The sequence below is a fragment of the Sciurus vulgaris genome, assembly GCF_902686455.1.
Source record: "Sciurus vulgaris genome assembly, chromosome: X".
In the NCBI taxonomy this organism is placed as follows: Eukaryota; Metazoa; Chordata; class Mammalia; order Rodentia; family Sciuridae; genus Sciurus; species Sciurus vulgaris.
The window spans coordinates 18,586,985-18,603,085 of NC_136471.1; the positions used below are offsets into that span (position 1 = coordinate 18,586,985).

The 16,101-nt window shown below is 38.7% G+C and overlaps 1 protein-coding gene across 4 annotated transcripts in view; it reads left to right on the plus strand.

Annotated features, from left to right (window-relative positions):
• PABIR2 (PABIR family member 2) overlaps positions 1-16,101 on the plus strand; it is a 228,536-nt gene that overhangs the window by 186,406 nt on the left and 26,029 nt on the right. For all 4 annotated transcript variants that reach the window (XM_079124619.1, XM_079124625.1, XM_079124629.1 and 1 more), the window contains one exon: positions 8,067-8,138. In XM_079124619.1, the coding sequence (XP_078980745.1) occupies positions 8,067-8,138 (72 nt within the window). The remainder of the gene's footprint in view (positions 1-8,066; positions 8,139-16,101) is intronic.

Below are 16,101 nucleotides of genomic sequence, written 5' to 3' on the forward strand. Positions count from 1 at the left end.
TAAGCGTAGGCGAGCGAGACAGAGACACAGCAGCCATTAGAAGCAGCCAGGGGGGAAAACACGCTACAGCAGCCATTAGCAGAAAAGCCAGAAGAAAGAACACAGCAGCGAGTAGGGGCAGCGGCGGAAGGCAGATCGCGGAAGCTCTAAGCAAAGCCTGTCCTTCTCTCAACGTCTCTCTTAAGCAAAGTCTCTCTGATAAGCAAAGTTTCTCTCTTAAGCAAAGTCTCTCTCTCTCTCTCCTCTCAAAGCAAGTAAACCTCATTTCCTCTATCCTCTATAAGTAAACAAGCAAGAAAGCAGTGCACTAAAGAGAAAGATAGAAGTAGCTCAGTTTCCAGTCCACCACCCATAAGACCCGTGCAAGTTGTTGCTGCAGGCGGTGACAAATATCCACGGATTTTGGAACCACAAAGAGCCAGCGACAAGAAATATCCATTTCCCTGTATAATCCAACTGCAAACAGAATGGCAGCTGGGCCAGGGGTGAGGGGACACTGCACTTGACCAAGGTTGCCCACAGAGGCTGAATTCATCTCCTTGGCCTCGGGGGCAGGACAAAGCAAAGATACCATGCATTTGCACTGGCTAGAAGGAGAGGATTTGTTTTGACAAACTTCGAAGGAATATAAAAATGCTTTGTTGCCTGTCAATTGCCTTTGCTGGATGAATAGAGCCCTGTGGCTTCAGGGCTTGGAGACGATTGTGTGGAGATCACATATTTCCTCATGTGTTTCTATACAGACATATTTCCTTATATCACAAACATCTGTGCAATTGGGTTTGGGAGCCCCAGGCTAAAACTAAGACACTGATATTTTTGATACTTTATTGGATAGAAGCTAGGGGTAGGGAAACCCTGTTTAATTGCCACAAAGCAGTTTTTAACTTACAATAGACAAAACTTTGATCATTTGTTTAGGACAAACTTCCCATTTTAATGACAAAACCTCCTATACATTGAGAGCTTCCTTCATGTGGGATATCATACATAATCTCATTTAATCTTCCCGACATCCCTAAGAGTAAATTACCATTGTTGTCCCCCATTTTACAGATAAGGAAAGTAATGGAAATGAAGTTTAGGGACTTGGCAGCTAGGAAGTGGAGGGCTAGGATTTGAAGCCATCATCTTAAAGACTGTGCAGGACTTCTCTGGAAGAATTACTCTAGTTTCCTCTTTTCTTCCCTCCTTCTCTCCATATTCTGTGTGAGGAGATGCTGGCAATTGAACCCCGGGTCTTGCACATGCTAGGCAAGCTCTATATCACTAAGCTGCATTCATGGTCCTTCTAGAATCTTCTCCATGCACTTTTTTTTCTCTCTTAGTTTGGTACCAGGGGCACATAACCCCTGAGCCAATCCCCAGCCCTTTTTTGTATTTTATTTAGAGACAGGGTCTTCCTGAGTTGCTTAGGGCCTTACTAAGTTGCTGAGGCTGGCTTTGAACTCACCATCCTCCTGCCTCAGTCTCCCGCCCTGCAAATTTAAAGCATATACTCTGTTGTGAAATGAAAACATGATTCAAGAAGCAAAAATGCCTTCATGAGGAGGAAGCTATTCCAAGTTGCCTACCCAGGAGACCGGGTGGCATTTCTGCAGGCTAGTATGATTTTGGATCAATTGTATCTGGAATGGGAGGGGAAAGGAGATGAAGAGACCATGGCATGAAGTTCGACAGAGGCTAATAGGCTTGGACATCTGGCACAGTAGAGCTGCATCTAAGCCTGGTGCAGAGGTGACACCCACATTTACACTAAACTTAAGCCTGTCTTGTGGTGTCTTTTTTCATATTTTAAAACTAGTAGTTACTGTTACACAGGCATGTTTTGGTTTCTGCATACTCACTGTGCATCTAAGCATTGTACTGAATTCTAGTGATCCTTGGGTGTTTTGTTTTATTTGTTTTGTTTTTGGTCTCACTGTCTTTGCTTGGACTGACTTCAAACTTTCCATCCTTCTACTTCAGCCTCCCAGGAGCTGGGTTACAGGTGTGCATCACTGAGCCTAGCTCACTTGTTAATTCCAATACGAAATTATACCTCACATCTTAGGTTTTCTAGATATGCAAGCATATGATTGCAAATTTATGAATGTATATCATCCCAGTTTACAGATAAAGAAACTGAGGTTCAGAGTGGTTTAGTCACTTCTAGATCACACAGCTAATGATGTGTGTGGACTAAAGAATAGTCCTAACTTCAGATCCTGAACTCCAAATTACTATACAACATCTTTTATCCATATGTTATATTTCTAAATGGGAGGATATTGTATACAATATTTTTTATCTTCTTTCATTTAATCACTTTCCTATATGCCTGAGTATTATTCAAGAACATGATTTAACAGAAACAAAATATCTTCATCTATGTGTGTGTGGTGGCACACAACTTTAATTCCAGATATGCAGGTTGCTGAGACAGTAGGTCAACCTGGGTAATTTAGTGAGACCCTGCCTCAGAGTAAATAAGTAAAAAAGGGCTGGGGATATAACTCAGAGGTAGAGCACTTGGCTAGCATGTGTGAAGCCCTGGGTTCAATCCTAAGTACCACAAAAAATGCTTGTTGTGAAAGGATAATAGTTAACATTTATTGAATGCAGTTGTGTCAGGCACCTTCACATGGATTATTTCATGTACATTATGTTTACATGAAGCCAGGATTACAGGATGTTGCAGTCATGTCAGTTGAAAAATTCCAGCCTGCCACTCTGCTGGTGGCCCAGCATGTCACCCCTGACCAGCTTAGGAGTTGTGAGATCTGCACGGCTTGTGGATAAGAAGGAAGCAGCAAGTATCTGGGCTGAGCAAAGGGCATGGTAAGAGTGGCAAGAGTGACCTTTGATGTCGCAGGGGTTCCTGGAGGATTTCATATTACAGCATAGATAAGGAACCAAGAGCCTGGTGGCACATGCCTGTAATCCCAGTAACTCAAGAGGCTGAGGTAGGAGGATTGAAAGTTCAAGGCCAGCCTCAGCAACTTACCAAGACCCTAAGCGACTCAGTGAGACCCTGTCTCAAAAAATAAAAAGGGCTGGGGATGTTGTTTAGTGATTAAGTGCCCTGGAGTTCAATCCCTGGTTCCAAAATAAATAAACAAATAAAAATTCCTCAAACGATTATTGAGTGCCAATTATATACCAGATACTCTTCCAGGCAGTGACTGAGGCAGACATGATCCCTACCTTCTTGCATCTCACAGTCTAGAGGGAAAGGCATGCATTGAATGAATAATTCTGTAAGGAATGATTTAACCATTGTTATGTGGTATTAGTGAGGGAGAAATGCAAGGAGCTATGAATGGATATTACACAACCATGACCTAGAGAGGGAGGTAAGATGGCTTCCCTGAGGAGCATGGGTCATGATGGATCAGTAGGAATTATCAGGGCAAAATGTCTATGCACACGCGTGTGTGTGTGTGTGTTCTGGCAGGCATGGTGAGAGATGACGGCAGAAAGAATGGCACCACACTTGTTTTATTTCGGTAAAATACACACAATTCTCCAGTTCTAACCATTTTCATTGTAGAATTCAGTAGCATAAAATATATTCCCAGTGTTGTGCAGCCATTACCACCATCTAGTTCCAGAACACTTTCATCATCCCCAGAGGAAATCCTGTACCCATTAAGTAGTCACTCCCTGTTCTTCCCTGCCCCAGCCCTACATAAACACTCATCTATTTTCTAACTCTAGATATGCATATTCCAGATATTTCATATAATGAGGATGATATAGTATTTGTCCTTTCATGTCTGACTTCCTTCCCTTAGCATAATGTTTTCCAGGTTCATTCATGTTATAGCATGTATCAGTACTTTTATGGCTGAATAATATCCATTGTATGAATATACCACATTGCATTTAGCATTCACCAGTTGATGTGCATTTGGTCATCATGAACATTCTGAATATTGTGAACATTGTGTGTGGACGTTCATGTACACGTTTTTACGTGTACATGTAACTTAGGCTGCCTTACCACTTTCCTATTCATCCTTCCCTAGGCAGAGCCACCTCCACAAAGTAGGCTGGGGAATTTTCCAGAAAACCTGGCAACTGTTGCTCCTTGTATCCCACCCTAGCAAAGTATAAGCAGTATATATTCAGCCTCATTTGGGGGGGTACTGGGGATTGAACCCAGGGGAGCTTAACCACTAAGCCACATCCCCAGCCCCTTTTATTGTGTTTTCTTTAGAGACAGGGTCTCGCTGAATTGCCTTGCTAAGTTGCTGAGGCCGGCCTGGAACTTGCGATCTGCCTGCCTCAGCCTCCCGAGGAATTATAGGCATGTACCACCTTACCTGGTCTTAGTTACATCCTGAAGCCATATTTTTATCTATTAGGATAAGTAGTCTAGCCAGATTAGTGACAAATGGATAGTACTTTCAAGGAAGAGAGTCAAAGTGAGTCCTTCAGTGCATAGCCATCAGTATAGTTGGAAAAAATGCACAAATCCTCTTTTCTATTGGCCAGCCGAGGGATGAACATGAACCTCCTCGACTCTGAGGCTGGTCTCTGTCGTAGCCTTCAATCACCACCAAGATTGGTGATACACTCTCATCCAACTACGAGTACCTTGGGGACAAGGACTTACCCCAGTCATCTTTGTCATCCAGTGCCTAGCATAGTCAGCATTTGTTGGAAAAAGGAAAGCAGGAATACCAGCCAGTCCCCTGGGAAAGATAGTGTTGGGCACAATCCCTTTGCTATGCCCCTGTAGTGTTTTGAGCCGCCTCGCCCCTCATAGCAACCTCCTCTGCATCACCAGTCACTTTAGGTGGCAACAAGTGACAAGCAAGCTCATAGCACTTTTCACACAAACAAATTGGCAAATCATAGAAATGAACATTTGTTGACCCAGGTATCCTGATTCTTGTTTGAACAAAATGATCATCTTTCCCCTGTCAAATCCCCTGTTCTCCTGGCATTTGCCTTTCCCCACTGCAAAATGGGAACCCTATTACTGGTTTCTAGTCACCTCACAGCATTGTAAGAGTCAAAGCCGGATGTATGAACATTTCTGGACTTGTGGAGTTCTCACCAGTGACTGGGCATGATCCCCTTTGGAGCCTGTCACTGCTGTTGACATTGAGAATACCAGTGTGGGAACAAATGCTGTCTTTGTCACAGGCTCAACTGTAGGGGCCTCTCCTTTCCTAGGCTGGCAGCTGAGGCTAAGGACTTGAGATCCCCAGGCCAGCTGTTGTGAAGTAAACGCCAGGCAGTAGGTAAGGCATGCTTCACAGCTGGGCAGAAAGCCAGACTTCAGTGGGACAATGATAGAGGGCAAGGGCAGAAGTTGGCAAACAACTGTTTTCTGAGGACGTTTTAAAACATACAATCTTGCGTCCAAGGTAGACAAAGCTCCAACAGGCGGGCTGCCTGAAACTTCCTGTTCTGATTCACCATCAGCTAAAGAAGATTCTAGATCTAGAAAGGCACTGTGAGCACTTGCCAAAGAGGCTTCCCTTGGAGCCCAGAAAGATGGCTGCACCCTTTGAACTTAGGGTGAACTTACAAAGGCCAGTGTTGTTTCCACTGAGGGAGAATGATAACCCAACATAATGGTGTCCTTATTCTATAAACCTCAGATCTTGTGTGATGAGGGGCAATTGAGCCTGCAGACCCTGACAAAGGGGGAGGGGCTGTTTGGCAGTAGGCGCATGCTTTCAGCCTGCTTGCTGGTCATTATGGAAGGTCTTCTCCCAGGAAGTCAGTATGGTCCAGTCAGGAGTCTGCTTCAACTCTTCCTAAGAGGATTGCTAAACCACTCTGAGATACCTCTTTAATTGATTGATGGTTGATAAAAGTTTTCAAGCGGACATTTCTTCTGGCCTACTTGATGGATTCTAGTGAACTATGTCTTGAGCTTAGAGATTATAGAGATAAAAGAGTGATGAAGAAACTGTGATAAGTCCATTGTTTTAAATTGCAATGAGGATGGTGGTATTTTTGAGCGGAGGTATTCCTATCACAGAAAAAAATCAGTAAGCTAGCAAAAGCCACTAAAGACAGCTTATTGGACAGTTATTAGAGAATGGAGCCCCCAAATTGGACTTCAGCATAGCCTTGACCAACTTCAGGATTCCTATGATATTACATCATACATGTTTATGTCAGGGACCTCTTCCAAAAGTCTGACTCATCTCCCAGGCCAAGGAAGCCATGTCCTTATGTGAATTACACCCCTGCTGTCATCTCAGGGAACTTTTGCCAGCTCTGGTGCTGGGGAATGATTCCATTAGGCCTGGAAAAGCTATGTGGTATAATGGCAAGAGCCATGAGGAGCCCTGAACTCTGTCCTAGCTCTGTTGGTAATTAGCTATCATTCCAAGTGAGTGTTTTAACCAATCTGTGTCTTCTTTTCTTCAGTGGTTAAAAAGAAACTGTTTATACTTGGTGCAATGGTGCATGCCTGTTATCCCAGCAACTCAGGAGGCTGAGGCAGAAGGTCTGCAAGTTCAAGGCCAGTCTGGGCCATTTAGCAAGACTCTCTCTCAAAAATTAAAAAAAAAATAATTAAAGGTGTGGGGAAGTAAATCAGTGGTAAACACCTCTGAGTTCAATCCCCAATACCCCCCCCAAAAAAAGAAAAAGAAATTATTGAAGTTGCTGATTTAGTCCCTTCCAGATTTAAAAATTAAAAATCTATTTCTTAGCTTCATGTTCAACAAAGAATCATTGTGGTTGTGCACATAATCTAATTTATAATTTTCTTCAGGTGTGAAAGGGATCATAAAGATCATTTAATTCAACCCCTTTTTCATACAGATGTAGAAACCAAGACCTAGAGAGGAGAAGGAATTTGTTCAATTTGTGCAGAATCAGGGTTAGGGATCATGTTTCTTGACTCCCAGTCCAGTACATTTTCCACTACATTTATTTTTAAATCAAATTAATACATGAACATAGTTTAAAATATCAAAAAATACAGAAGAGCTTCTAAAAAAAAAAACAATCGTACCCCATCTCTTCGTACCCCTAATCCCACTCCTCAGAGGCAATCATTTTTAACAGAGTCTGTTTTCAATTTGTCTGGTGATTACTTTTATATCTCTAGTATATTCTACTGCTATTTCTTAATTTATCCATTTTGGACCATATTTGTTGACTCTATGCTATAAAACCTAAGAATTTCACTACCTAATGATATTCCCAACCACCCTTTTCCTCCACCTCCCTTTGTTTGATAATTTTTATGAGACTTTTTGATTCACTTTTGAAAATAGCATCCAGTAAAATCTACATTTTTGGCATGCAGTTCTATAAGTTTAGGCAAATACATAAAATCATATAACACCACCACAATCACTATATGGAACAGTTCAATCACCCCCAAGGAGTACCCTCATGCTGCCCTTTGAAATCAACTCCTCCCTTACACCCAGACCCTGGAAAACAGTGATCTGTTTTATGTTCCCACAGTTCTGCCTTTTCAAGAATGTTCTAAAAATGGAATCATACAGTATGCAATCTTTTGAGACTGTATTCTTTCACTCAGCATAAATTTTGATGTTCATGTATCATTAGTTCATTCTTTTGTATTACTGGGTAGTATTCCATTGCATGGATGTACCACAGTTTATGCATTCAACAGTTGAAGTAAATGTGGGTTTCCAGTTTAATAGTATTATTTTTGGTTATTCCATGGATCACTTTTAACTTGAAATCATATACTTAATCCTCTGTATCTTACACCATCATCTACTGCATATTAAGTACATCTTCCTTTTCAGCACAGTAAATGCTTTTGACTGATTTCAAAACGTGACACTGGTGTTTCTCTAGTTTTGGTTTTAGGTGGATTTGGGGATGTGTCTTTTTGTGGAGGTCAGAAAGCTTGATTAAATGCTATCCAGCAGCCCTATTGAGGGCTGCAGGCATTCTAAATGACTCCTTTGGCATAGGGGACCTTCTCTAGTACCAGACGTGCTTGTAGCTGGGAAGAAATACATGTACTTTCTGTTCTGACCGTTGCTAACTCAGGCAGTAATTTTTGGGAAAAAGACCTTTCTTCATGTGGATTTCAGCTTTTGTCTGTCATGCTTTTTCTGTTCCAGCTGCCTTCACCAACGAGCACAAAGCCACATTTCAAAAGAGACTGACAAATCATCCCCAGCTGCCAGAAGGAGGTTAGTTTTCTGTGTGTTCTGTGTCCCCTTCTCTGATAACCAACAGGTTAACTTTCCAAAGGGAACTGACAAAAGCAGAAATTGTCCTTTCACCCAAATGAAGTGGTTTTGCTCTTTTTTTGAAAGATGTGGATTTGTAATATTCTTCATTCCTGCTCCAAGTTACACCAGGAAATACAGTGTAAACGATTACAACCCACCCTCTGCTTTTTGCAAGATTCACATTAACCATACCCTTTTAAAGACATGCTTGTAAGACTGAAATTATTTGTTTAATTAGCTACTATGATGTCTTCCCTCAATGAGTAGCCATTTAAAGGTGAATGATGTCAGCCCTGGTCACGGAGATTTATGTGTTGTTATATTCTGCTTGCATTTTGAACTGTCTTTGTATATGTTTTAGTTGTCTAGCACTTACATAGCATAGCAGGAGCGAGTCTCATGCCTATCACAGCAGTGTACACATAGTAGGTGTTCAGTAAGCGCCCTTTTAATTAAAATGATACAGAATAGTGTCATATATACATGATGAAGTACTCCATGTTAATGAAATGACTAAGGGGAATGCAAATTGGTAAAAGTCTCCCACAGGGCAATTTGGTAAAATGTGCCAAAACCTTAAGAATGTTATTATTCTGTTATCCAGTGATTCTCTTCCTAAAGAATTAACCCTTTTTAAAAAATGCAATTACTATGTGTTAATCAAAAAATTTTTTCAGTATGTATAGTACATCAAAATACATTCTACTGTCATGTGTAGCTAATAAGAACAAATAAAAAGAAAAAAGAAAAAAATCATGTTAAAAGGGAGGAATTGCAAACTACCCTGATATAATTATTACACACTTTATATATTATCAAATTATCATAATATACCCCATTAGTATATGTAAACTTAAAAATAATAACTTAAAAATAAATAATTAAAAATAATGAGAGATGCACTAAAAATATACTACAAAATTCAGTACAGCATCATTGAAAATAAAGAAAAAGTAGAAACATCTTAAGTTGTCCATACTATGAAATCCTAGGAAGTAACATTTATGTTATGGAATTCTACATAGTTATTTAAAATCATGTTTAGAAGAGTATTTAATGACATGAGGAAATGCTCAAATTAGTTGGGAGAAGGGAGAATATACAAATGAAAAAGGAATATGATCTCAAGTGTGTGTATATGAAGAAGAAAGAAGACTGGAAGGAAGGAAATAAATAGAAGTAACTAGAGTTATCTCCATGGGAGGGACATGAATGATTTTCATTTTCTTCTTTTTGTCTTACTTTAAAATTTTGTTTATTTTTAATGTGAAAGAAATAAGTACTGCTTTTAATAGATAGAAGGCATATATTCATAAAAACCTAGTAACTAGATGTAGAATTGTTTCTCCATCCAAAGTAAAAAACAAACAACAACAACAAAAAGCTTCACATGCAGTGTGGACAGTCACATCAGTGTTCAGTTTCCAGAAAGACAAAACCCAAAAGTCTTTTCAGCTTTAAGTGCTCTGAGTCCCAGTTTGATATTGAAAGGCTAATGTGTTCATCCTTTTCTCCAATTCATTTTCACCCTTCCCCCTGTTTATCCCCACCCCCATTTTTAAAAAATATTTTTAGTTGTAGATGGACACAATACCTTTACTTTATTTATTTATTTATATGTGGTGCTGAGGATGGAACCCAGTGCCCCACATGTGCTAGGCAAGCGCTCTACCACTGAGCCACAACCCCAGCTCCCCACCCCTTTTTAAAATGTCCAGATCTGTGGAACAAATGTTGAGCAAACTGGAAATAAATAAAATCCAATGGCTTTAAGATACCACAAAGCCCTCCCTTCCTGTGTACTAATGGCTCCCTGCCCATTATACTCCCCAGAGTAGAGTATAGCATGAAAACTGAACACGTTCAAAACAGAGAAAAACTTAGGAAGTCTGGAAAGATTGAGGCACACTTGTATAACTCTCCCTCCCCTACTTTCTTAGCTTCATGTAGTATAAACCAATGGGATCCACTAGGGAAAAGAATTACTAAGTAAAAAACCAGTCACTGAAAGCAGACATATTAAGAACTGTTCCTGGTTCAAAGAAGTCACAGAATCCTGGGCCTTTTAGAGCTGGAAAGAAAACATTCCAACAAGTAGAGGGCTCCTTCCAAATACCTGATACTTATGTTGATCCAAGTGTTAATTGGTAAAAAAAATCTACCAATGCACCCCATTTTATAGATGAGGAAACTAAACCTAAAGAGAGATTAAGAATTGTTTTAAATCACATTTTTTTTGGCTATAAAGTTTGGACTGGTTTCTATGTCTTCTGGAGACTGTCAGGAGAAAAGGTGGATTTTTCTGGTATAATCTTTCACTCAGCTCTGGATATTCCAAATGCTTACTGTGCCCTTCTGCTTGAATGTTTTGCTAATAGCTCAAGCTCATGGGGTATAAAATCAAATTCATGGTAGTCCCCTTGTTTTCCCGACATCCAGGATCTAAACCAGAGTCTGTTAGGTTTGTTTTTTCCCCCTTTGCTGGTGCTAGGGATTGAACCGAGGGCTTCACATATGGCAGGCAAGTACTCTGCCACTGAGCTACATCCCCAGCCCTGAACCAGAGTCTGTTTGGCTTTTTATTCTCTTTTAACCCCCAGTCTTTTAACAAGTCCTGCCAATTTTCCTTTAAAAGATACCTCTAGATTTTACCCTGCTGACAAGACAACTCAACTGGTACCTTCTTTAGAAAACCCTTCTGGACTACTTCAGCCCATACTATCACCTCTTTTCTGGCTTCATATACCACTTCTACTCTACATCACACAATTCAATTTAGCACTTGTCATCCAAGGGCAATTAGCAGCATTCTTTCACCCAAACAAGTACCTACTGAGTGTCTACTATTTACCAGGCCTTGAGATGGAGAATTCATCTTTCTTGTCTTCCCAACTAGATAGTAAATACCCTGAGCCAGGTGCAATGGAACACACCTGTAATGTCAGTGGCTTGGGAGGCTGAGGCAGGAGGATCACAAGTTCAAAACCAGGCTAGCAAAAGTGAGGCCCTAAGCAACTCAGTGAGACCCTGTCTCTAAATAAAATACAAAGTAGGGATGGGGATGTGGCTCAGTGATTGAGTGCCCCTGAGCTCAATCCCTGATACCTGTCCCCCCAAAATACCCTGACAGTTGAGGCCACATCTTTATTCATAGCCTCTTAAATATCCAGCCTAGGCAATATCAAAGATTTATTAATTCAAGAGCAGTACAAACCCAAGGAATGTGTCACTAACTCATCAGCTGAAAAACTCTGGGGACACTTTAATCTGTGGTTATACCTCAACATCTCCAAAGCTACATGAGTATGATCCACTCAATCAACAAAGACCACATATTAAAATGTTGGGTTTTAACACCATACCTTAGAGATAAGTGAGAAGATTTAATAACTAATCCAAAATGTGGAATTCCAAAAGTTAACTAGATTCTGCTTCCAGGAAGATGGAATAGATATGCTTTTCCCTATTCTTCTCATTAAGTACAACTCAAAACCCTAGACATTATATATATGATAAATACAATGAACATTGTATGCATGTATTGAAATGCACACTGTATCCCCATAAATATGTACAATTACTAGTTATTAATCTTTTTTTAAAAAAAAAGATGGAGAGAAGAAGACAGACTAGCCAAGAATCTCAGGACCCAAAAAATGACATTTTGGTGAGTTTCCTTGGGCTTTCTTAAATTTCATATAGCCCAGATTGGCTTCTGGGGAAACCACAAATTTAAAAATCACCAAAGGGAGAATATTTTTATAGCCCCAACAATTGCTTACTCTTTCTAAACAAAGGACAAAGACAGGAGCAACCTAGAAAAGAAAATTTTTAGACAAATACTACTCTAGTATAGCCACACCACATGAAAATCTGTGCTTCCCCACCCCTAGGCATGCTAGCAAAAGCTGACCTGAACTTCTACACAAATCAGACAGTAAAAAGGCAACACCTCTCCTTTTTGTTGATAGAGCATGTCAAAAGAAATCCACTAAGACAGGAGATTTAAATAAGATCCAGAGTCTCATAACATAATTTCCAAAATGGTCAATATTCAGTTGAAAATCATTCATCATACCAAGAACCAAAAGATCCCAAGCTGAATGAAAAGGACAGTCAATATATGCTAACACTAAGCATGTATTAGATGTTAGAATTATCTGACAAAAAAGTTCTTCAGTGAGCATTTACATACATTTGAAGCCAATGAAAAGAAAACACAGCTGGGCGTGGTGGCACACGCCTGTAATCCCAGCAGCTCGGGAGGCTGAGGTAGGAGGATCTCGAGTTCAAAGCCAGCCTCAACAATGGTGAGGCACTGAGCAACTCAGTGAGGCCCTGTCTCTAAATAAAATACAAAATAGGGATGGGGATGTGGCTCAGTGGTCAAGGGCCCCTGAGTTCAATTCCCGGTACCAAAAAAAAAGAAAGAAAGAAAGGAAAGAAGGAAGGAAGGAAGGAAGGGAGGGAGGGAGGAAGGAAGGAAGGAAGGAAGGGAGGGAGGGAGGGAGGGAGGGAGGGAGGAAGGAAGGAAGGAAGGAAGGAAGGAAGGAAGGAAGGAAGGAAGGAGAAAGAAAGAAAATACAGTCTCAGTAAAGATATAAAAACACATAAAGAACCAAATAGAAGTTTTAGAACTGAGAAACACAATGACCAAAATGATATTTCAGTGGATCAACCAATCCAGCAAAAAATGGGAAGGATCAAAGGAAAAAAAAAATCAGTCAACTTGAATATATAGCAATAGATGTTAATACATAGAGAAAACAGACTGGGAAAATAAATGGAAGTTCAGGGAGCTGCAAATCTATTACAAAAGATGTAACATTCATGTCAATGGAGTCCAGAATGCCAGAAGGGTGGAGCTGAAAATTATTTGAAGAAATAATGCTGAAATTTTTCCAAATTTAGCAAAAAATATAAATCTATTGATTCAAAAAGCCAAGAAGCCAAAGAAGTCCACACTAAGACACATCATAGTCAAACGTCTAAAATCTAAAGAAAGAAAAAAATCTTAAAAGCAGACAGAGGGAAAAAGATACTACTCACAGGGAAAGAATGATTTAAATGACAGTAGATTTCTCATCAGAAACTACATAGGCCTGAAGGAATTGGCACATTTTTCAAATGCTGGAAGAAAATAATTGAAACCCATATTCCACAAATATATCCTTCAGGAATAAAAGGGAAATCAAGACATTCTCATATGAAGGAATATTAAGAAAATCTATATCAGATCTACACTAAAGAATAGCTAAAGGAAATTCTCTAAATAGAACAGAAATTATAAAAGAATAAATCTTGAAACATCAAAAAGGAAAAAGAACACAACAGGCAAAAATATGGATGAATACAATGGACTTTCCCTCTTGTTTCTCCAAAATTTTGTTTGATGGTTAAAGCAAAACTAGCAACACTGTCTGATGTGGTTCCAAATGTATGTTAAGGAAATATTTAAGACTCATAACTGGGAGATAAAGGGATATTAATAAAGAAATGGTTTCTACAGTTCACTCAAACTGGTAAAAACAACACTATCAGTACATTGTGATAAGTTATGTATATATACTGTAATACCTAGAACAACCATTAAAAATCTATATAGACACTCGAAACCCATTACAGATTAATCAGAGGAGTAGTCCCAAAATATTCAAATATCCATAGGAAGACAGGAATATTCAAACAAAAAAAAACAGAAAACAAAAAAATAAACTGACATACTTAGACCCTAGTATATCAATAATTACGTTAAGTGTAAAAGGTCTAACTATACCAATTAGAAGACAGATTGGCACAGTGGACAAGAAAAAAATGATTCAATGATATGCACTCTATAAGAAATTCACCTTAAATATAATGGTATAGGGAGGTTAAAAGTAAAAGGATGGGAAAATATGGAGCTGGGGTTGTAGCTCAGTGGTAGAGCACTTGCCTAGCATGTGTGAGGCACTGGGTTCAATCCTCAGCACCACATAAAGATAAATAAATAAAATAAAGATATTGTGTCCATCTACAACTAAAAAAAATAAAAGATGGGAAAGTATATGTCATAGAAACAATCATAAGAAAGCATGAATGTCTATATTAATGTCAGATGAACTTCATAAAAAGAAAATTACCAGAGACAGAAAGGGACATTATATAATGATAAGATTCAATCCAGTAAGAAGATATAGCAACCCTAAATGTGTATGCACCAAACAAAGAGCTGTTTGTGAAGAAAAATATGTGAAGCAAAAACTGAGAGAACTGAAAGCAGAAACAGACAAATCTTCCATTGTCATTGGAGATTTCAACACTCCTCTCTCAACAATTGGTAGATCAACTAGACTGAAAGTCAGTAAAGAGATAGAACTCAACAATACCATGCACTATCAAGATATAATCAACATTTATAGAATACTCCATCCAACACCACCAGAAGACACATTCTTTCCAAGCATCCATGAGACATAGCCCATGGGGGAACCACATCTTGAACCACTAAAAAAAGAACTAAAAAATTTAGAAGAATTGATATTGTACATAGTAGGTTCTATGACCATAATGGAGTTAAGGTAGAAATTAATAATAAAAAGGTAACAGGAAGATATCTAAACACCTGAAACTAAACAATATATGGGGCAAAGAAGAAGTCTCAGGAGCAATTTTTAAAATACATTGAACTGAATTGAAACTAAAAATATTCAAAATATGTGTACCACAGCAAGAGCTGAACTGAGAGGGAAATTTATATTATCATACACTAATAAAGAGGAAAGGGCTCAAAGCAATAATCTAAGTTCCTGCCTCAAGAAACTAGAACAGCAAAATGAACATAAAGAAAGCAGGAAGAAGAAAATAATAAAGAACAGAAATCAATGACACTGAAAAGAGGAAAATAATAGAAAAAATTAGTGAAACAAAAATCTGTGCCGTTGAAAGAGCAATAGATTGACAGACATTTACTAAGACTGATAAAACAGAGAGAAAAAACAAAGTACCAATACCAGGAAAAAATAATCCTTCAGACCCGGGAGACATCAAAAGGATAATTCTATATACATAAATCTAACAAGTTGGGTGAAATGGACCAATTTCTTGGAAAACACAAACTAGCAGAACTCACCCAATATATTTATGCTTAGCAGCTCTATATCTACTTAAGGAAATTAAATTAATAATTTAGAAATCCTCCACACAGAAACCACTGGAGAATTTTACCAAACATTTAAGGAAAAAGTAATGCCAATTCTGTAGAAGGTCTTCCAGAAAACAGAAGTAAAGGGAATATTTCCCAATTCATTGTGTGAGGCTAATATTACTCTGGCACCAAAATAAGACAAAGATAGTGAAAGAAAGCTACAGACCAATATCACTCATAAATATAGATGCAAAAATTTGTAAAAATAATAACAAATAGAATTCTTCAATACAAAGTAATTACACACCATGACTGAAGTGAGATTTATTCCAGTATGAAATTCTGATTCAATATTCAAAAATCAATTTCAATGACCATATTAACAGGCTAAAAAAGGAAAATCACATGATTATTTTAATTAACACAGAAAAAGCATTTAACAAAATTCAACATCCATTCGTGATAAAATCTCTCAGCAAACAAGGAATGGAGAGGACCATCCTCAATTTGATAAAAAGCATTTACCCCAAAACCTACAAAACATTGTAATTTGTGATGAAAATCTGAATGTTTTCACCAAAAGATCAGGAAGAAGGAAATGATGCCCATTTTTAATGCTTTTATTCACTACAGTGCTAGAAGTTCTGGTCAGTACAATAAGGCCAGAAAAATAAATAAAGACATACAGATTAGAAAGGAAAAAACAAAACTTTCCGTATTTTCAGATGGCATCCTTGTTTATATAGAGAAACCCAAGGAAAGCGTCTTTAATAGCAAGGTCACAATATACAAAAT